The sequence below is a fragment of the Molothrus ater genome, chromosome Z (genome assembly GCF_012460135.2).
Source record: "Molothrus ater isolate BHLD 08-10-18 breed brown headed cowbird chromosome Z, BPBGC_Mater_1.1, whole genome shotgun sequence".
NCBI classification, from domain to species: domain Eukaryota; kingdom Metazoa; phylum Chordata; class Aves; order Passeriformes; family Icteridae; genus Molothrus; species Molothrus ater.
In genome coordinates this window covers 31709635-31733029 of record NC_050511.2, presented here as the reverse complement: position 1 = coordinate 31733029, position 23395 = coordinate 31709635, and the positions used below count along the sequence as shown (strand labels likewise).

Below are 23395 nucleotides of genomic sequence, written 5' to 3'. Positions count from 1 at the left end.
AGCAACTCTTACAGGTATCAGTCATTCATAAAAACAAGAAGAAATGGACACACAAGTCAGCTCATAGTAAAGTAGGGTGAAGCAGGGCTTATCGCAAGAGCAGGAGGAAAAGACAGAAAAGAGACAACAATTCGATACCTTATGCCTGACTGAACTGTGGAATATGTGAAGAGACTTCACCCATCCTGGAATTTTAGAGTAAGGAAGTAGCTGGGATTTCTTTCCACAGAAGGGGGCATTACCAAGGCAATTAGGAAAAGAATACAAGTCATCAGCTTCTGGAGGTGACTCCTGTCAAGTGTGAAGGAGAGGTATCCCTTCAAGGGAGATGTTATATGCCACCCAGGCTAGTGGACCACCATGTCCAGCCCCTGAGGGAATCAGCCATGCTGGAGATGATTTATTGTGACCAAAACAATGTGCAGCTACCCACAGATCCAGGTGAAATCCAGTGTACATGACCATTAGGGGTGGTAATATGAGTGGAGCACACCATGCACCATTGTTGTGTGCCAGTTTATTGGTGGTAATGAGACAAAGCTGCGTAGCTGGAGAGACAAAGAGGCAGTGGTGGTGGGCAAAGTGACTCGTCAGCTCTGGCAATACTGAGTCCCTACGGACCAGAAAAACTGGTTGAGAAATGGGAAAAACTGTTCCAGAAGTTCCGGCAACAATAAAAATGACAGATCCAACTCCCCATCTGTATGGCCCAGTATCTCTGCTATTAAGTGTAAGTGTTCTTTGCTCAAGTGAGAGAATGTAGAGGGTAGACACAGTGGGTTGCTCTGTGTTTTAATATGAGGGATCACAGAGCAGACATGAGAAAGTGGGATGGAAAACCTACATTCAAGTCTAGAGGCACTGGTACCTGAGTTGTAGGAAGATACAAGCCCAAATGGCTTTTTTACCAGGAAAGTTGTTCTTCCAGTCTCCAGTTTACCAGAGTGGAAGGTTTTATCTTACTCCTAATTTTTTGCGAAGAAATTATAATCTCATTTTTTTAATATGAAGTAAGTGGACAGTGCGGTGACCAGGAGTGGAGGGGCTCTGATCCAGTCAGGTGTAGGAGAGGGGCAAACATGATTATTAGACTCTGTGGATCCGACAACCTAGCATGTCAGATCCATGGGTGTATAAGGCTCTAGCAGTCACCAGTGCAGAGTCAAGCTATTAAGAACCCATTTGTACTTCTGGAGTGACAAGGGCATCCCAGTAGCTGACCGTTGGAGGCTGAAGTGAGCTTGATTGGGAATGAGTGGCAAAAGCACCTTACTGTGATGACCCCAGAGGCCCTGTGCATCCTTGGCACAGGCTACCTCAGGAGAGTACATTTCAAGGACCTAAAGGGTACCAGTAGTACTTTGGTGTCTCTGCCTAGCACCAGCAGAGACCATGATTCTCACCCAGAAGCTGATCAGTAAACTCCAGAGCCAAGGAGTGATCAGCAAGACCCACTCACCCAGTCAAGTCCAAGGGAGAGTAGAACTAAGGGACAGTAGAACTCTTGTGGCCTGATTGAAGTCATGCCAGCTCTGAGTGCTGCTGTACTGGACTTGCTGGGACTTCAATAACAGCTGGACTCAAAGGCAGCCAAGTGGTGCCACAACTAATATTATTAGGATTTTTCTCAATGCCTTTGGCAGCAGTGTGTAGGCCAGAGTTCACTTTCACTTGGAGAGGTGTCAAGTACACCTGCAACTGACTGCCTTAGAGTTGAAACACAGCCCTGCCAGGGGGATGGGGTGGGGAATGTGAGGTGTGATGGGGTGAAAGAGCATCTATGTGGTATTTAGTTGCTGGCTTAGTTGTAGGTACAAGCCCTGACTTGTATTAAGGACAGCTTGGCCAATTCAGCTAATCTGTGCTTCATCTCTAAACTAAGCTATTAAGGAAAATTTAGGTAATGAAGGTCTTATGATGCACGTTGTACTCTCTTGAACTGTCCAAGCAGGGATAAACACTGTATAGGCTGGCTTTACCAGCCTGGACAGTTTATCTTCCGAGCTAATTTCAAATGAAACCAGCATAGTCTTTAATTCAAAAGCAGGTTAGTACTTGGTTTAAGTACTCAAGAGTTTCATCCACTGCTGCAGCAGCTGCTGCACTTATGATTAAAGAACTTCATAGTGGTATGCTTCTTTATATCAGTAGCTTTATGTAATAATGCACTTTAGAATAAATTATAGAATGTGCAGCACTGGCTATTTTCTCACTCATGTTTATACTGAGGATTCTTCAGCAGTCTCAATGGTAAGAGACGGTGGTAAGACGGTGTACTTCCACAGAGACTTTGAGAAACTGGAAGCAAGCTGTTGTGGTGCCCTTTTCACCTTAAAAACTAGAATGTGTTGGAAATATGGAATTGGGAAGCAGTGGTGGGGGTGCTTTCTCTCTTGAAGGATAATTTTTTTTTTTAAACATCCTCATCTGACTTGTATGATTTTGTTTCCTTGAGAAGTACACTTTAGTCAGCTGAAGAATGTAAAATTTGTACTACTCTTGCCTGCTTTTTCCAAAGTCTTGTGCTTTGGCACATGGCTCATCCATTTTTCCTGGTTCTGTGTGGGCTCTCCTACTGTCAGAGCATATTGGCATCTAAGATAAGGACCATTCTATTTCAGCAGCACAAATGGAAAACTAAACATGCCTAGTAATTTCTTTTTTATTAAAGAAAGTTAGGTTCTTGTCTGTCCTTCCAAGATTCTGAAGTTCTTATGTTGAAATAAAACTTTGCTTTACTTATAGGTGTACCTGTTGAGAGGTACTGTGTTTCCTTGTGACTACTATACAAAATAAGGACGTGTACTTCAATTTTATGCTACCTATGTTGTTCTGAGATGGCTTACTTTTATTTTTTGCATTTTTCCATTTCTTACTTGCTTCCTAGAGTCATGCATTTGCATTCCTTGGTTGACTGCGACCAAATCTGAAAGTTGATTAGGCAAAAAACCCTGAGTCTTTATTGATTTACTAGAGGGAAAAAAGGAGTATGCAGTATTCCAATTAATTTTTTTTCCTTAATATTCACTATTGTTAACCTGTGAGTTGTTTTTCCTCAGAGCAAGAGATAAAGGGTACAGAAGATATGGGAAAAGGTGGAGTCACTGTAAAAAGCACCATGTGCCTCTTAGGGAGGCAGAGCTCATGTAAATGGGGAAAGCTATGTACCTGTGAAGTGAATTTTAAAAAGGAAGTAAATTTTGCTTTTACTTCGTTGCTGAAGTTTGATTTGGTATTGGGGTTGTTTTTGTTTGTTTGGGTTTTTGGTTTTTTGTTGGTTTTTTTTTTGTTTTGGTTTTTTTTTTTTTGGTTTTTTGGGGGTTTTTTTTTGTTTTGTTTTTTTTTTTCTTGGAGGAGGGGTATGAGGTGGTGATACCTAAATACTTACTTGTATATGAATGGAAAACAGTATAACCAAAAGGAAGAGTTAGCTTTTTTTTTAAGGTTTTGGGTTTTCTTTGTATATTGAACTGGTGCTATTCTGGTGTGGGAAGTAGCATCCAGTATCTTTTAATGTAGCCTTTTCTTGGAGGATTCAAAGTTACTGTCACTACAACTGTAAATTGTACAGTTGCCTTGGTAATTGTAGCTAAAAATTTGCCAGCCACTGTAGAATCACAGAATGTTAAGGGATTGAATGGACATGAAAGATCATCTAGACCCAACACTCTCACCCAGAGCAGGGACAGCTCCCACTAGACTGGCTTGCTCAAGGTGTTGTCTATCCTAGCCTTGAACACCACCAGGGCTGAGCCATCCACAACTCAAGATTAAGACAGTTCTGAACTGTTTCTTCCACAACCTACATGGAAAGACCATTCTGTTTCGTATATAAGCTTAAAGGGGGATGGTTTTCTTCTTGTAGTTCCAGTCAATCTATGTGAGAGCTATGACTTTGTGGAAACACGTTTGGTTCTGCAAATGTTTTTTCTTTTTTTGCTGACATATTGGTGCCAGTATGCTTGGAAAAACCTCTAGACCTGATGAGCTTGATGAAACTGCCAAGTTGATGCCTTGGCTTGGATAAAGGTTCTTGTTGGGCCCCTCTCTTGGCAAAGTGGTTGTGTGTCGAAAGAGAAAAGGAACCTAGTTGCTTCTTGGCAGACCATACATTATTTAGCAGCATGGACCAGGATGACTCAATATAGGAGTAGGTGACAGACATCCGTGATCTTGTGCCTCCTGTCTTAAGTAAATCTCCCAAAGCTTGCCTGACCATAAGGACATATTTGAAACTTTCCTTACTATTGCAACTAGTACGGTTTTCTTTTCCTGTGTGACACCAGCAGAGGAGGTAGAGATAAGATCCCAGTAGTTGGTGACAGGCTGGCAGGAATACAGCACAGTGCACCATGCCCATCTGGTGGGCAGTAATTTTAACAAATGCTGTTTCTTCTGGATTAATAGAAACAGTATTAGAGGGAACAGAAATGGTGGATTGCTGCTCTCATTTTGAAAAGGGAGCAAAACCGTGCAGCTAAAGACTTGAGAAGTAGTCTGAGAGTTGGACACACATTGTGTTCTGTATGTGTTCTGATTAGAGCCTGGACGTGGCCAAGACCTGTGTGCAACAGTTAGTCAAGTGTCTGCCTGAATAGTCAGAAATGGGAGAGTTTGTGAGAGCTGAAAATTCCTTCTGCTTTTCCAAGCCCTCTCAGGTTCAAAAAAAGGTTTCTGCTCAGTCAACAGTGAATATCACAGATGTGGACTTACGCCTAAACACCGAGTGCTAATGGTCAAGTTTTCTTATCAAGTGAGTAAAGACTTGCTTGTCATCTTATTCTGGAGTAAAGAAGTAATGCTGTTACCACATACTAAGGCAAGATAATCTAATATCTTAGTAGCAATGGTATTTTTTGTTGTGATGCAGTGAATGAATCATGCTTTTACTCCGGTTCTCTTAAGCATTCAATTTGCCATAGAGTGGTATATAAACTTCTGCAAGCCAGTGTTTGGGTGTGCAGCATTCCTCCGATTTCTTGTCATCCCCAGAAGTCAACCTCACACGCACTCTTGCTCTCCAGAAATCCTCTTATTGGAGGGTGAACGAGGACAGCCTGTCATCCAAACAGAGAGGAGTTTAGTGGAAAACCTGTTTCTGAAAATAATTGTGTGTCTGTCAACTCTTGGCAGCACTGGTTTTTCTAAAAAGTGTAGTGTTGGGTAGGTGAGTAGGAATACTTCTCTGTAACTAGTAGTAGGCCAGAGGAAAGAAAAAATATTTCTATTAGTTTTAGTTGAGGGAAGTGGGATTATAGTGATGATAGAGTATATCGCACTGGCTTTTATTTTCACCAAGAAATAATGGACTAAGATGAAGATGTTTCATCTGGATTCTCTCCCTGTTACTAAATCCAGTGGGGCAGTTGGTTAAACTTAATGGCTTTGTGACTGTGTAATTTCGTTTTTTGATTTTTGGTTTTGGTGGTTTTTTGTTTGTTTATGTTTTTGGTTTGGTGGTGTCTTGTTGTTGTTGTTTTTGGGGTTTTATTGTTATTTTTGGTTTTGTTTTTTGGTGTTTTTTCCCCTTTTCTGCAAACTTACTGTTTCCAGGGCTGGAGAATATTTAATATTTTTCTTTTTTTTCTCTTTAGCATATATAGTAATTTATGGTTAAACAGCTACTCTAAGGTCCTGTGGCAAAACTGGAGCTTGCCACTGGAAACATGGTGGAGCAGTAGAATTGGAAGAGATTTGGTAAATCCATCTCTTTTTAGGTGTGCATTATGGTTTAAGCCCAGCTGACAGCTCACACAGCCATTTGCTCACTATCCCACCAGTGATGAGGAAGGAATCAGAAGGGTAAAAGGTAGAGAACTCATGGGTCAAGATAAAGACAGTTTAATAGGGAAAGCAAAAGCAGTGCACAAAAGCAAAGCAAAACAAGGAGTTAATTCACTGCTTCCCTGGGCAGGCAGGTGTTCTGCCATCAACAGGAGAGCAGAGCTCCATCACAGGTGACAATGACTTGGGAAGAAAAACATCACCACTCCATAGACTCCCCTACTTTCTTATTCCTTCCCTTTACGTACTGAGCATGATGCCACATGATCTAGAATATCCCTTTAGTCAGTTTGGGTCACCTACCCCTGCTGTGTCCCCTCCCAACCTCCCATGCCCGCCCAACTTCCTCCCCAAACTGGAATACAAAAAGCAGAAAACAAACAAAGCAGAAAACAAAAAGCCTGTGGGTAAGTCCCTCTCAGCAATAACAGAAACATCTCTATAGTATCAACTCTTGTGTTCAGCACAAATCCCAAACACAGCCGTATACTAGCCACTGTGAAGAAAATTACCAAAACCAGCAGAGTGAGGCATCTTACACAGATGTTCAAGGTTCTTCTCGCTCAGCTGGCTGGAAGGAGCTGAATAAACATGCAAAAACTGAAGAAGCCCTCATTTTCAACTTCAACTGAAGAAGCCCACAATACCCTCCCACCTTAATTTGGGGAATCAGTAATTTGTTACAAAAACAATTTAAAATAATGACTTTGAGAGAAGTAATTTATTATAAAGGATGTGAAACTTAAGTACTTTTGACTTTTTTCATAAACTGTAGCATAACTGAACACTTAATGAAGTACAGCTTTTTTGGCTCTTCCCAGTAAGAAAAGTATTTTGAAAAGTAATTCTGTTAACTGCATTAAGGAAGAACAACAGTGTTTGAGCCATTTTAATATAAATATTGTATTATTTTTAATAGATGATGATGTTAATAATTTTGTTCGTTTTCAAGAGAAATGTGAAAAGCTTAGGAACTCAACTTTGGAGACAAAGCAGTCTGCCTAAATTTAAGTGTGTGGTTTGGACCAGAGGAAGAATTTAAAGGTAAGACTTGGTGATGTAAGCATATTGCTAAAGATTATTTAAATCTGTGCCATGTTCAGATGGAGAATCTTAGCAGGAAAAACATATGCAGCTCTGAGAAATCCAGTTAAATATACCTGCCTGTATAGTCTACTTGACACCACCACAGTAGCTGGCTTTGTTAAGGGGTGGTCTACTGAGCTTAAGCAAAGTTTTCTTAAAACCATGGGAAAGAGACATTCAGTAGCAGCTCAGTGTCTGTTTTCTAATGTCATTTGGATTAAAGTGCCACACGGTTATAGCTCTAAAAAATATGGGGTAGCTCATGGCCATTCCCTTCTAGAAGAAGGCATACTTGGTTTGATGCTTTGCCAAAGTACTGTATCTTCTGCTAAATATGAACTATGTAATTTCAAGTCATGTTGAGATGAAGGGATGGCCAAAGTTTTATAGTTAAGCTTCAGAGTGAACATTCTTCTCAGCAAATGACACCAAAGGAGTCTTAAAATCCAAGACAAAAAAAAAAAGAAAAAAAGGTAGGTTGTTTAAAAGTCCATTTTACTTATTTGAATGGTAGGATTTTTAGCTGCTGAGTTTATTAAGTTGTATTTGGACTGGAAGTGCAAACTAAATGCAGGTTTTCCAAGTTTTGTTCTTTTTTGTCGACTGGAAACAAATACAGGGTCATGTCAGTGTCACAAATCGGGTCCCCCATAGGAGGGTCTTCCTGGAAATCATGCTCTGTATTTATTATCTTCTGCAGTTCAGAGTTCCACTGTGAAAGACTTCTCCTAACTACTTTCTCAGTTAGTGCTTGTTGTGAATTTGTACACTGGAGCACTGAAAAAATGCTTGTAATTTTAAATAGTAATGTGTGTGAGTGAAGAGGAGGATGTTCAGGGCTGTAGGGGAAAATAGGCAAGAAGTTATTGGATACATGTTGAAGTTACTAGTTTCATGCTGAATCAGCCAGGATGTTCATCTTACAGGTGTGTCATCACAGGTAGCTGTGCATGGGCACAACTGAAGGAATTGTAAAGAAAACATCATGGGGACAAAGGCTAGACATTACATAGTGGTTTATGTGCTTTCTCTGAACAACAGCCTGAGTTGCAACATGGAACACAGTTTGTGGTCCTGTTACCTAGTTTTTCTAAAAAAAGCAGCTTGTCTTGGCCAATGGGATTTGTACAGTTGCCTTAAATTCCTGTCAGTGTTTTTGTGTGGGTGTATTCTCCTGGTGGAGCAGAGAACGGAAGTTGCCTGACATCACGGAAAGAGTTGACGTCCAGTGTGGTTAATATTTTGGCTTAGTTTCTTTTTATTTTTTAAACCCACATAACATGTTGCTTTGTGTTTGATGTTTGTGGAAGTCCTCTGGTGTTAGGGAGACATGTGGAGAGCAAGAAGGGGAAGCTGAGGTTGCATCTTGTGATTACAGCCAAGGATATAGGGCTTGCCTTTACAGTTGTCTCTGAAACTTGCTCCTCTTGTCCTTGACTGAAAGTTTTGTGTCTAATCCTTTTTCTTTGTTTTAGGTCTGGTCTTTGCTGTAGATGAGATAAAGCAGTTTTATGCTGGGAAGGTAAACTCTGTATCAGTTTTGTGGTTTATATTTTTGTAGATCATACCATAGTACTTGGTCTCTTCAGTTTATGTGTTTGAGGTTTGGTAGCTATTTACCTTAGATTTTAATAGTTGCAGAATTTGGTCCAAAAGGTATCTTTCTAACATTAAAAAATAGTCACCCTTAAGTGTTGGTGTGGTCTGAATGAGTAATTAAAAATCCATGTGAAATTTCAAAAACTTTTGCAACAGCATCCACAAATTGATAAAAACTTTATAGTATATAATGACTGTGCACTAAAATGAAAATGGATAAGGATACAAGTAATAGGTAGAGATCAGCTATGATACAAGTAGTTTCCTGGCAGCCTGGAAAAATTGTCTGTCTGATACTTCCCTTTCCATAATTTAAAAGAAGATCTCTACATGTCATGTAACATTTTTGGCTTTTTTCTGTTCTCTGTCTCTGGGTGCTGGTGGAAGGAAGAAAGGGTGCAAGGGAAGGTTGAGTGCTTTGGATTGAACCGTTGTGTGGTCATGCAGGATTTCCTTTGGCAACGTATGAGTCATGAGAGCCAGAGACACTTGCTGTGGTGTGGGCTTGCTGCAGAGGAGCCAGTGCTCTGATTGCCCGTGAGTACTCAGGAGGAGGAGGAGGAGGAGGGAGTGTGTGTGCATGAACAGCTGCCTAGAGGCACTGACAAACTGTAAACTTAGATTTGTGGTAAAGTGACCTTTTGGGTAGAAGGAGTGACACATCTGGTAACAACTGTTTATTAATCCTGTCCTTGTTAATACATGCCAGCTAGAATTTTCCAAGGCTATAAATTCCCCATGACGTCAGTAAGCTGTACTGGGGGGTGTGCATGCTGGGGAATGGAACTACAACTGTTGTCAAATGTTACAGCTTCTGACTGGGAAACACATGGTGCTTTCAGTGCACTTGTGTAGTCCATTTGGTGTCTCTGTTCTGGATCCTGCAGCTGTCCTGCAATACCTGAAGAAATACCATGCTCTGCTTGGGGATGGACTGGAGGAAGAATTGACACTGGGGGAGTCATGACAGAAGAAGTAAAGCTGTAGACTCACATGGACACTTGACACATTACCAAAATTTAGGGGGGCATTAATAGGCTAACTATGACTTTATGTTTATGAAATTTTTGTTTTACTTGTAGGGTTTTTCTGTTTTATTTTCTTGTAAGAATTACTGGAACTTCAAATGAGAATGTGTTCTTTTTGTGTTTGCCTGTAAGTAGCCCAGGAAGAACTAACACTTTAGCTTACTGGCTGGTTAAGTCAAGATCTGATTCTGCTTAGTGTAATTTAATGTGACATTTGGTCTGAATGTGACACTGTATTTCTCTGTTAGGTATTTGTCTGGCTTTTTCTTCTGGTGGAAAGAACAAACTCCCTAGAATGCATATAAAGTAGTTAATAATTAGTTAATTTTATACTAGTAATGTTGTTAAATTGCTAGAATCTTTTGACAATGCTTTTCTGTTAATGAAAATATAAAAAGTAGTTTTCAGAAGAGATGGAAGCCAGTCTTGCACAGAGAGAACATGCTGTGCTCTGGACAAAAGTCGCTGCTTTCATCTTGCATTACAGCCGCTTTTAACTCTAGATAAAGTTGATTTCTAAAGGTCTCTTCTGTTACTGCAGTTAGTACTGCTAATGGATCAGAAAATATAGAGACTTTGAAGTTCTGAAGTAAGAACAACTTAATCAAAAATAGGGTTGTTGGAATTACCATTACTGCATCAAGATCTTGTTTTAAAGGAAATGAATCAGTTAAGAAAAATAACTTAAATTGCTTTTCTATTTATAAAATAGAACCTTGTGGTGCTAAATATGCATCAACTGCTATTACAATTCATATTCTTTACAAATGAGTGATCAGCTATATAGTCAAGCAGATACTTAACCAGAGGAAGACAGGAGAAGGTTAAAACCTAAGATAATAATTTTATTGCCCTTTCATCTTTTTTTATTTGTTATAGGCAAAGCTAGTCTTTAGTAGTTACAGGGAGATTGTTTTTAATATGAGGTAAACCTGTTCTGTTCCCCAGCTTGGGGTCATCTCAGGAATGTATTAATATCACCAGTGACAAAGTAATGTGTCTTTAATGAGATTTAATATAGGATTGCTGATTACATTGTAGTTTATAAGCATTCTGTAACACTGTCAAAATAGCCCTCTAGGGAAGCTGTAATTTGATTTTGTCTGCATAGTCTATATTAAGTTCATGGTGAACCATGATTAGGGTTTTTCCAGGTAGCTTTAGACATCTGTTGGAAGTGGTAAGTATCAAGCATCTTTATATGAAATTGCTTAGTAAAGTCCAGGACAACACAATGTGCTCTTCATCTAGCTATCTATATTTCACTTTAGTGGGAAGTAGACTCCACTCTGTCTGTTTCTTATGTTGAGTCAAGACTGTCTCTTAATTGTAATTACAGCTTGACTTTCACTGTGTCTTTGTGTTTAATCCATCCTGGTATGTGTGAGTTATGTGTAAGTAAAAACTGTCAGGTTCTGCCTCATCAGTCACATTACAAACACTGAAGTATGGGAATGAAAGTGGAAAGGTTAGATGAAACTGCTAAATAGACCTACCCTTGTGAGACAGGAAGCATGATACTCCACCTCCAATAAGAGCTCTGTTTTCTGTTGTTTGTTAAATGGATCTTCCAATCATATTTTCTTTCCTCTTCACATAACTTTTATTTTATTTGGTAGGTTGTGTTGACTCAAGTGAGGGCAAAAAGTATCTTGGCTTCTTATCTACTGATACCCTATCTCTTGAAGTGATAACATTTCATTATCAGCAAACTGTCTAGTGATCCTTTGACTAAACTGAGCTGAAGTTTCTGTGAATGTTACTGAGTCATGGAAAGTTTAACTTGATGAGAGAGTGCCAGTTCTGAACTAAAGTAGATGGTAGGTCACTGGCTAGGAAATACTAACCTTTCCAGATTGTGAAAGACCGAGCTTTTTGGTTTGAGTTCAGTGTGGCTAGTAACTTTGAAGTTGCTCATGCCTTGACTGCCTATGTTAAGAGAGTTAACTTGCTCTGTTTTTGCTGCTCTGCCTTCAGTTAGTGTCTCAAAGTACTCTCTGCTTGTGTCTCTGAAATTACATTGTGTCCACCTCTTTTATCAAATGAAAAATAATAATGAAATAGTCTTATTTGGAAGCCAACAGAAGTTTATTGAAAGTTTATTGTTAAGCTGTGTGGCTTAAAGTAGGAAAAGCCTTATCAGATTGGTCTTTCAGCAGTGGTGTCTTATCCATGTTTGTGTCCAGTGTCCTGGAAAATACAGGTGTAACTAGTACTTACTTGTTATGCTGTTGGAATTATTAGGACTAGAAAGATGTAGTAGAACTCTTGCTAACTTTATAAACATAATAAATAGCATCCTAAAATTCTTTTTGATTTCAGTGGTGTTTTATGTAATTTCTGTGGAATGACTGAATGATGGTACAAGATTTTACAAAAACTGATGAGCTTGACACAGAGCTCTTGAAATACTTACAGGCTTGTCTGCTGCAAAAAGAATTAATTTGATTGAATAATCTTTGTTATGGCTAGGAAGGACAAGCTTAGTGTTTTCCCTTGTGTAGTATCTGTTTTGAGAAGAATGCTTGTGTATTCTTTCAGTCTTCTCAGGCCCCGTACTAGCTTTTGCATTCTTCTCAAATTTCTCTTCCTACAGTAGGAAAAAGAAGAGGTATCTAGACAAGGTGATTGTTTGTATTTGCCTTTCAGTTTAGGATTGCTTGGCAATCAGTTTTGTGTAATGAAGTTGACCAAGAATAGAATCATATGCAATATTTGTAGAGATTTTCTATGAGGAGTGCACTTTGGTGCAAATGTAATTAATGTTGAACCCTTGATTATGTGGTTTGTTTGTTCTGTTGTTGTTGTTGTTTGATTTTGTGTTTTGTTTGTTTTGTTTTGTTTTTTTTCTGGTACCACTTTCAAACAGATAGAAGCTACATAACACTCCTTTGGTCTTGGGGGTGCCCGAGGAGATTTGTGTGAGACAGACAGAAAAGGTGATCAGCTAGGAAGATCAAAGCTTTATTGCAGCAGTGAAGTTCTATGCTACTACCCTATTTTTCTGCCTTTTAGAAGTGCTTCCTTTGTAGAAAGAACTGCAGGTTGAATAGGAAGAAGATGCCACTGTAAACACTCAGTCAAGTTGTCCTGGTGTTTAGCCAACTTTTAACTGAAACTCTTTCTGCTTTCTTGTGCAACGTGTTGGATATGAATCTGATAACTGTTGGCAGCAGCCATTTGTATGTCATTTAAAGTAGTCATAATGCTTTACTTGGTGAGTGTGTAGCTGAATCTGCTGATTTTTCCACTTTTCAGTCATGAAGGAAGGGTGCTGTTTAAAACAGTAGAAGCTCACCCAGTTGTTAATAGCAGGTGAGAGTGATATCAATTTTTAAAATGTCACTGCCCATCTTTACAAGTAGGTTCAGAAAAACCTGAATCTTGAGGCTGCCTTTGGTATGCAGCCAGCCTGACCCGTGTGACTGCAGTTCCTTTGGCTGAGGTTTGTTCTTGGTCTTGCCCTGGTTTATACGGTATGGCTGTCTAAGAATCATCTGGCTGCATGTAGCTGAAGGCAGAGGAGGAGCTGTCCACTTTCTGTAACATGTTGATTAGCTGCTCTTAATTATAACAGTTGTTTTATAAGATTGCAATTGTCTGTTCTGTGTAAAAAAATGGAGAGTATATAATTTTTTTAAACACTCAATTTTCTTGTATCTTCTGGAAATTTTTGGGTGACCAGCAGCATCAAAAGGCCACTGCTTTCCAGACTGTAATGGGGAAACCTTTGTTCTTGTGGTTACTGACATCTAATTTTTGAGCTAAATGACACTGAAATTTCTTTCAATTTCTAATTGTTCATCAGCTCTTTAGTTAACCTAACTTCTAGCAAAAGTGAGTTTTACCTTATCAGTTCCTCATTTCTTCTTGGTGTGTGGAAGTGTTTCTGGCATTGTAATATTTGGTGTCATTTTGTTTTTGTGGTTTGGTTTTAGTTTCTTTTTTTTTTTTTTTTTGTTAAAGCATGACTCCCAACCAAGTTTTGAATGTGGCATGTTCTATTTAGATGAGAGTGAATAAGTAAGTCTGAATTACCAATTCTGTTATTTGGCTTCTGACTACTGAAGTTCTTCATCTGCAGTAGAAAACACAGCTTTTCCAAAACAACGACCATTGTCTGTCCACTCAGCTCTCTGGAAAAACACTCTTATTTTAGGCAAATAATCTTGAGAGTTTTTAAAAAGCAGATGAGTTATGTTTATAGTTCAAACCAAAAAATCTGAAATAATATGTAACCACAAAAATATGTGCTTTTTTTTAGAGAAATAATTTCACTTTTTACTTTTCATGTGAAAATTGGTTGTACTATGTAGAGCAGAACTTATGCATTTTCATACCATTCTTGCAGCCTCAAGGCTATTTCTGTCTCAGGCAAGGGGAAATAATTTTCCTGTTTTGTAACAACTTCATCATCTCCTTCCCCTTTGAACTGCGTTGTTATTCATTTGTTTCTCTTCCAAGGCTATTAATTGTTAATATCTGGATCTGGTGTCAAAGTGTCAAATAAAGCGTATGTAGGTGACAGAGATGAAGACTGGGAGATATCTTTTCCTTCCTCTGCTTCCCCAAGTTGTTTCTCTGGCAAGATAGCATTGAAATGACGTTTCTCTCCTATGATGGGATTTTTTTGCCTGTAAACATAAAGATGTAGTTTAACTTCCATTTTTTTTTCTGCTGGCTTGTACAGTAGACTGCTCTTTTCTGTAAGAAATTGCTATGAAGTCTAATGAAGCAGTAGCTAAAAAGTTATGATTTTTAAGTTATGATTTATAATGCAGAGTTTTGTCAATTCTACAGAAATACTAGGAAGTGAAAAGCATCTTAAATTTTTGAGATGAAACCTAAATTTTATTTAGCTCATCAAAATACTTTACATCTTCTTTACATCAATACTTTATGAATTAGCTGAAGATACATCACAAATTAGCTCTTGGGTCCTGCTGTAATGCTGGGTATTTTGTTTCCTAACATATGGGAAAATATGTAATACTGAGTCGGGTTTTCTCATGAACTGCCCATTTAAGCAACAGTTGTTCTGTCCACTGCCACCGGATTTTTATGGACACCTTTCCTGCATATTAATAGATTGTTTCATAAGTCAAGTTCTCAGAACTACTTCTCTTTTTTTAGTTCATGCAGGTACTATCTGGAGTTTGTAGATGTGTGTAGCTGTGTTACCCTACTTCTCTTAACTGCAGATGAGTCAAACCCAATTTTCATGGCTGGATGTATTTATTTTGGACTGAACAGTCTTACAAGCTAAATTTTCATCATTTAAGACTGATGAGTTGCTCTGTTGTTCACCTCCATCATTCTTTTTTGTGAAGTAGTAATTTCTGATATTTGATGTGTTGTCCACAAAAACCAGATTTGTTAACTGATGTGCAACAAGCTAATAATTCCACAGGAAGGACATTGATTATTTATTTATTTCAGAGTTGCACAAACCTGGGTGCTCAGTGGCATTCCACAAGTCAAGCATGCCCTTCCAGGCTTCCCATGCCATTATTTAGATGCAGAGTTCAGTGTTAGCAACCTCCAAAGTACAGCCCCTCTATTTAGTTAATGATTTCCATACAAGTTACTTAATCACACGGATGGGTCTCCACCTGAGCAAGGGTCTTCTTGACTCATTTGTCTGGGAGTTTTGCCTGTTGCGTTGGTGTTCTTTGTTATTTTCCAGCTTCTATTAGCAGTTCTCAGTTCAATCAAGTCAGCTAAGTGGAGAAGATAGCATGTTGCTGTTTGGTATTTTGGAGTAATATTCTAAGGAGCTTTCATATTGCTATAATGTTTGGTAACTTTTAAATGCACAGTGTTTTTAAGTTATCACTTCCGTGGACCTGAAATGAAAAATTCTTAGCCACCAGTTTCTTTGAATAATTTTTTATGTAGTCCTGGCTAAGGATAAGGAGAAAAAAATAGTCACAAAATTTCTTAACAGAAAAGGAGGGGGGGAAAGTGTATATATTTATATTCTGTTCCATTCAATATTAGGAGTATGTGGTGACTGCTGGCTTAGAGAAGCTGTTTGGAAACTGGTTTCGTCTTTGAAATTGTGAGAAATTACCCTCACTTTTAAAATTTTAACAGGTTTATTAAACCTTAACAAAAATTGCAACAAAGGACTGAATAAGGAAAAAAATACGGTCCTGGGAGTCCCTGTGACTATCAGCCACATGCTCCTCTACAAAATGGATGCTCTGCCTTTTATATCCTTAGCCCCCTCTCAGAGTTTTGTCAGTCAACTCCTTCTCTGCCATCCTCTGCTGAAGATGACTTTCTTACATCTTGATTGGAGGTCAGGTGTTTTTGCACCATGCCTCCTGGTAACAAGCTGGCCTTCTCCAAATGTCCTGACAAGGGGGAGGGGAAAGAGGACTATGGGAGGATGTATTAAAATAACATCACTATACATTCTAACATCCACATAATATCTACCTCTTAATTGTGAGAGCCACCTATTACATTACTCATCTACAATAAAATGAAGACCATATGGAAGTTCTTCTGTAGTCTCCGTTTATATTATAAGCATTGTAGGTCAGTTTCTTCTTATACCTCAGCCACTGTCTTCCCATGGTTGCATGTTTTTCCTGTGTTCAGTATTACCAAGGGAAAAGAGTTTAATGCATACTCACACATGCAATGTATATGCTACTGCTGTTTTGGCTGAGTCTGCCAACTTTTAGCCAGGGTCAATAGGAAGCCTCTCCTGTAATTTTAGAAAGCTGCTTCTGAGCCTGTCAGCTGTTTTATTTAAAATCCTTTAAGTTCTGGGGGATGAATCCCCATACAGAATGACAGTATTAACATGAACACAGTGAAAGGTGTGTTATCCTTTCTTTTCGGTTAAGAAAATTTAGATCTCTCAGTGAAGCCTTTTTCTCTTCATGAAGAATTCAGTCACCAAGTACCAAAATGGTAACTGAGCTTTCATGGGCAGCTGCAAGCAGTTGAGTATGTAGGGCAGCATGCCTGAGGCCAGAGACTGGGTTTTCTGTGCATCACTTTCACCTAGCATTGATGGCTTTTTTGAGAAGAACGATGGGGTGAGACTGAATTATAAAAGACAAAAGAGTAAAAGAGTAGTTAGATGTGCGCATACTTGAACAGAAGTTTTGACAAAAGCATCTTTGAAGTGCATGTGCTTGTTAAATATGCAACTATCTTCATGGATTCCCATGCTTTGCAATATCTTAATGTGTGGGTTTCCCAAGGAGGGTATTACAGATAAGTTTATGGTTTTTCAAGTCACCTTAAAGCTATTCTTAATTTAATACTGACAAAATAGAGCTGTGACAAGGACAAGGAATGTGGTAGAGCAATAGTATTAAATGCTGGGTAGGAATTCATTATTTTATGTGGTCTCATTTATCTATTGAATTAATAAGGACCCTTATTCATGTTATATTTATATTTTTGAGATAACACTTTTGGTGGGGCCTTGTTTCTTTTGCCCAATCAGTCTGAATTCCAAATTGTGTCTGCTGTATCTAGATACTATTGGATTTAGTTTTTTGAAGTAATGTTGTTTTCAGTGAGGAACCTAGATGCTTCATGCCCTACTTGGTAGTCATATCTTATCATAAATCTGAATTTTAAAGGAATAGTTTAGATTGATCAAATTAGCCTGCTTCACTTGGAAAAGAGCAGTGTTTAAATGCTTAGCTTGATAAAAACATTTAGTGAACTTAAAAAAGCAGTTGAGGAGTCACGGGATGTAGTCTGAAATTTCCTTAGAGTTGATTTATGATGAATGTGGGAGAAAGTAGAGTTCACATTTGATGCTAGAATCTCTAATAAGCAAGGCAGGTTGTTTCTTCTTTCTTCCAGTGCATTAGAACAAAAGTGTAGGTAGATGTTCTTATATTAGTTAAAGAACCATCCTTACATGCTGCTTTTGTGAAGCTTGAGAGGTGAAGTGTCTGCTGTGAGTGGTTTCTTGTTAGAGTGCAGGAACTCTCCCCTTCTTCTGCATTAGTACGCTGTGTCCATTTATGTCTTTGACTGATTTTCACTTTCTTTGCATCACAAAAATTATTAGTATCTCTAAAGTATGTAAACTTAATTATTTTTAAGCCTGATTGCATCACAAAGATTTAAAGAAATTATGCAACTATCAAACAAAATGAAAGACTGTGCAATTCAAGAAACATATTTTTTCAGACAGCTCTATTTTGATAAATCTTGTGCTAATGATTTTCAGATACCTGTGGAAAAGTCTGAGTCATGCCATCTAGTGGCAGTTTTGCATATATTTATGTGTTTTAAATTCTTGGATTGACGTGTACTCTGGAAAAAGTGCTCTAAAAACCTGTGGATTGCAGCATTAACCAGCATTGTATTGAGCAAGATAGTTGTCAAACTGTTTCTCTTGGTGCTAGTTTATGTGCTTGTGTATTTCTTTTTCTGAGTAGAGTGTCTGAAAAAAGGCTTTGTTGTCCTTTTCGTGCATTTAACTACAGTTTATACTTCCTGAGGATTTCTGCTGTATGTATGTCCTGTGGACAGGATGCCATTATAGCAAGGACATACTGGAGCAGGATCTTTGGGACCTGCTGCAGGACAAACCTGGATCTGGCGAAGTAAATGAATGAAGGATTGCATCCATCTCAGTCTCTTCAGCCATGTAAATAATGGAAATGGTGTTCTGTGCTAAAGTGTGGAGATCACATTCAGTCTTGAAGGAACTTGCCATGGCCAATGCCTGACAATGCCCTTTTTTTGTGCTAAGTAAAAATACTTCCCTTGCATTAAATAGCCTGCTTTGCTGTAGACTGAAATGAATGAGCACCTCTGGAAACTGTTGCGGCTTCTCAGCTGTGTCAGCTGCAACTTGCAGTGCTGGAATGAGCACTTGAAAATAGAAACCTTACGAGGCTTTAATTGAACTCACAAGAATGTGTCTGTCCATGTTTTTGGTCTCCTTCTGTACTTTGAAGAGCAGACAAACTTCATCAATCACTTGATTTTATTTTTTGTATTGACATATGCATATGTGTACACTTTTGTATATTAAATACACCCTTAGGCCTTTAAGATGCTGTGTATTTTATGTAACACTTCACTCAAATTTTGTTGTTGAACAGACTTAATTTACAAGTAGATTTTAACAGACTACTGGAAAAAAGTGAATATGTTCTGAGTGCTTTTTAAATAATTTTTTTTTGTGGTAGGAATGTGATCAGTCCTAGAACTTGATCAGGGTGGAGCTATTCTGGTTACCTTTGTTTCAGTCCTTTACTTTACACATTAGGATGATGTCACTTTCTGGTTGTAATAGGCATGGAATGGAGTAGAAAATGGCTCGGCTTCTCTTCTATTGCCCCCATCTTTTTTTCTGAGAGTCTGTAAAGTCAACTGTAAACTTGTATAAGCCTGTGGAAATGGGACCAAAATATCAATTTGAAGACTTTCTAATATCGATTTTGCATGCAGTGGGAATAGGAAGACATGGGAAACTTCAGAAAAACCTATGGATTGGCTTTTTGGTTTTTTGTTGTTTTGCTGTTTTTTGTTGGTTTTGGTTTGGTTTTTTTTTAACATAAAAGCTGCCTTCATTGATTTTATTTTTAGCACCTTTGAGGAGTCCCTTGAAAGTCTGTGACTATTCCCTATGCATATGCCTTGGTGTTTGGGGAAAAAGACTAAGGTTGTTTGGATCCTTTTAAATGTTTGGACAGCCATTTGAACAGTGTGAATGACAGGAATCAAAACTCAGAAGCCACTAGGCAAAGGAGGCGTTTAGCTAGACAGAATGCAGATTCTCTCTCTGTTTCTTCCTGTATGTAGGTGCTGCCCTTGTATGAAGGTTTGAAAGAGCCTGTACAGGGTCACATAACAGATACTTTTTCATGTGAATTTCCAGTCATTGCTATTCTTTATTAAGTACTTGACAGTTAAAAGTACACTGACTTTTGCTTTTCAGGTTTGTTCTCTTAGGAGAACTGGAATTGTGCTCCAAAAGCTATAAGTGTGTTTTGCCTTGTTTATTCTGCTGAATTTCTTCTTTTGTCTCCAGAAGTGTCTAAAGGAGGCAGGTAGTTTTTAGTGAAGGAGTTTATTAGAAGACTGGTGACTGCTATCAGTGTCTGGGGTGAGACATGGGTAACATAGTTTCTGTTCAGGGTGTTCCTGTTGGTTTCTATTCAGCTTTTTGAAACTCCAGTTCTCCACAGATCAGGAGGATCATTTAATTGGCTTTTTCTGAGTTCTTTTAATTGGCTTTTTCTGAGTTCTTTTAAGTTCCCCCTGTACTTGGCTCTGGTGAGACCACTCTTGAAATTCTGTGTCCTGATTTAGTCCCCTCATTCCAGGGCAGACAGTGAGGTGCTGTAGCATGTATAAAGAAGGAAATGGAACTGGTGAAGGGTCTGGAGTATAAATCCTATGAGGAGGGGCTGAGGGAGCTGAGAGTGTTTAGCCTGGAGCAGACTCCAGAGAGGTCTTATGACTCTCTACAGCTAACTGAAAAGGGTTGCACGGAAATGGGGGTTAGTCTCCTCGAGGTATCTTCCTGGGATATATTAAAAATCTGTTCCATCGTGCTTCCAGTTTTTCTTAAGGAAAGAGCAGAACACACAGTTACAAGTGGGAAATAGTTTATGATTGAAGAGTGACTGAGTAAAGTAGCAGTCTTTGGCTCAGAAGAGAGGTGAGTTGGATGATGTAACAAAAGCTTTTGAAATTTTAAGAAAAGAGTAAGTACAAATTGATTCTTTATTGGTTTTGAATAAATAAAACTAGGAATTGTTAAACAAAGGTAGCTGGAGTCTTTGTAGTAGAAATTCAAGTAGAAATTCTTATTTCTTTCAAGTAGAAATTCTTATTTTGCACAAAATGGGTGTCAGGCTCATGGAATTCCTTACTAATTTTATAACTCATAAATAAAAGAGAGTCTACATGTGCTTGAGGAAACTGGTATTTGGAAGGAAAAGAGATCTATTGAAAATCACATGATGATCAGACTGTCTTTAGGCCTTGAATACCTGGAGTTGCCAGAGGCTGGAAAGTGTGAGGTGGAGAGGGATTTGTGAGGGAGTGCTGTAGCCCATTCGTCCTTGCTACACACTTCTAGAGCCCAGTTTTGGAAACTGGATACAGAAATAAATGATCTTTGAGCTAAGCTGTTCTGCTCATTTTTACATTTGTGCATTTCTTCCTTTATTTCAATTTGAAATTTGAATCTAGGTTGAAAGAGCTTTGAATCTAGGTGGAAAGAAACAACTTCTAGATTTCTGGACTAAGCTGTTCACATAACAGCTTTTAATGTGGGAGCTAGCTGTATGTGCATGCTATCTGTCATGCATTCCAGACCTCTTGTATGTACTCTGGCCAACCTGCATATCAGGTATATGCACCTTTTGTTTCGTATGTAGATTATACTGTTCAGCTAGTACGTGTTCTGCACAGACTCCTGAGGCATAAGCATGTATTGCCCTCTGTGATTTACATGGTGGAAGCTTAGAATCTAAAAAGGAAATCATCTGTGGTTTAATTCAGCTGTAGTCTGATGTAGTAGGCCCATAGGAAATATCTCTGTATTATGATTTGCAGTAAAAGCTTAGCAAAGAGTCAGTAGACTGTGACTATTCTGGTGATTACTGTCTGTTGTGGAAGTAAGTGCTACCTGGTAATGGTAAATTTCTGCTGTGCTACAAAACATATCCACGTTAGATTGAAACTTCTTTTTTTCTTCTGCAGGAAAACTTTGAAGATGCCTATGAAAACATCCCTGTGTAAGTAGAATTTTTTTTTTTAATGTGTGTTTGTTGAAACTCCTTATACAGAAATAGAATACTGTGTGCACACCATTCCAGGGAAATAAAATTTTATATGCACTGACTACATTCACATTTTTTAGAGCAGTTAAAGTCCTCAAGAATTGAGAAATGGAAGTATGATTAGGTTGACATATATGATGAAATATTTGTCAACAAATGTGACAATTGTAAGGAATTAAACCAGAAATCTAGTAACTGAGTTACATACTGACAGCTCTAGACATTTTTGCATGGTGAAAAAATATAGTCACTTAACATTATTGGGAAAATTTTGGATCATACGTTATGCAAGACTATCTAAGCAAGATTTCAAAATGGAAGTTGCTCTGTCTTATAATATACTGCTGCACAGATGTTTTCCCCTAATGAAGTGAGATAGTAATTTCTCTGTTGTAAGATCTCATGCCAAAGCAACACCTGTCTTAAACTGTGATGAAAACACATTATGCTGTTTGTAAGTGGTTTTAGTTTTTCTCCAGGATTTTATTGCATTTTTATGCCATGAAACACATGAGGAAGTGACTTCTGCTGATATCCTCAGATCACTGAAACACTCTAGACCCAGCAGTAGGTTTGGACTGAACTTCATGGCCAAAACATCTATGGTCTTAGAAGATTGTATTTTACATATTGCCAGACCCTCTGTTTGTATCTTACCTAGAATAGTAAGGTCTGATCTGTGTAGAACTGAGAAAAATTAAACATTGCTTCTTGACTCAGAAGGAAACAAGGACCTGATATGTTCAAGTTGGGAATTTTTCATGTTAAAGATTACTTACTCTTCCTTGACTGCCTTGCAGTTTGTCCATGATTGGGTAACTTATCTCTTCGGCTGCTGTTCTCCCCTGGGACAGGGACAAGAGTAACTTTGAAATGCTATATGAGATTATTTATCCAATGTTCATTTGTTCCATGAGAAAGTGGTTTTGTTGTTTTCTGTTGATGTCTGAGCTGGGCATGGTTGTTTATTTTTGGCATGTAGAGCTTTGATTTGTTCTTCCTGTCTCTTCTGTGTTCATAGGTGTCTTACAGGTACACTTTCTATAACAGAAGTTAGGGTGTCAGTTTATTCTGGCTGGTATTGCTTTCATCTACAATAAGCATTGTATAGAAGAGTCAATGAAAGATGATAGAGAGAATATTAATGGGACAAAAAACTGTGTTGTTACTTAACATCACATTGAACATAATGAATGTGTATATTCTTTTGTATCTGTGCAGGATTCTTCACTGGATTAGACTTCCCTTTCCCAAATTCTTTCAAAGATATGGCTATTTAAAAAAAAAACATGGCTAAGAAACTGAAAAAATCTTGGAATGTTTTCTGAAAGTCTTCCATCTTATCTTTCTTGAAATGCTTTGATTGTAGTTTTCAAATGATGCTAGTAGTTTGCCTGAGGGAAAGCCCTTTGTAAATCTAATGCCATACTGGTTGTTCCCGAGTTTTCTCTATCTATGAACAGAGAATTAATTGTAGTTTTTTCATTACTATATTGAAGCAATGAATGGCTCAAGGTTTAAGCTTCTGGGAAGCTGTGTCTGGTTTTTTTTTATTTTGCTGTTGTTAATATTCACGTTCTTAATTTCTCTGTGTCAGTGTTTCATTCTCCCTTATTTTGGATAGGAAGGTGACATTGTTAGAGCTCTGTGATGAGATGCCTGGCATTGGTTTGAGTGCTTTGTTGCAGTTAGTTATATCTTATTGAATTTAACTAAAATGGACCTTGTTATAGGGAGTTGGGTCAACAAAGGCTCACATTTACTTTTGAGATCAGTTTTGGTTCAGATTCTGTCAGATCATCATGGTGGTTTAGAGAATTGGGAAAGAATGTGTAACAACCAGATCTTCATGTATTTCACACACCACTCTGCAATTCTTAGTGTAAAATATCTATACACAGCTCTGTATTTTGCACCAGTAGATGCTAGTGAATGGTTTTGCTAATCCAACTTGACTTCAACTTCTTTTAATATTATTGCTTACCGACAGATACCAGATTGTGCAGGTTAGATGTTGAAAGGGTAGTAAGTTACCTTAATATGGTAAAATCCTTCCCTAAATCCCATGTGCTGGCTATCATGTCTGAGGACAGGCCCAGGAGAAAATCA

The 23395-nt window shown here is 38.3% G+C and overlaps 1 protein-coding gene across 1 annotated transcript in view; it reads left to right on the top strand.

Annotated features, from left to right (window-relative positions):
* The window catches only part of TTC39B (tetratricopeptide repeat domain 39B), a 78182-nt gene that overhangs the window by 4772 nt on the left and 50015 nt on the right, over positions 1-23395 (top strand). Inside the window, exon 2 of the mRNA XM_036403559.2 lies at positions 21207-21241. Coding sequence (XP_036259452.1) covers positions 21207-21241 — 35 coding nt within the window. The remainder of the gene's footprint in view (positions 1-21206; positions 21242-23395) is intronic.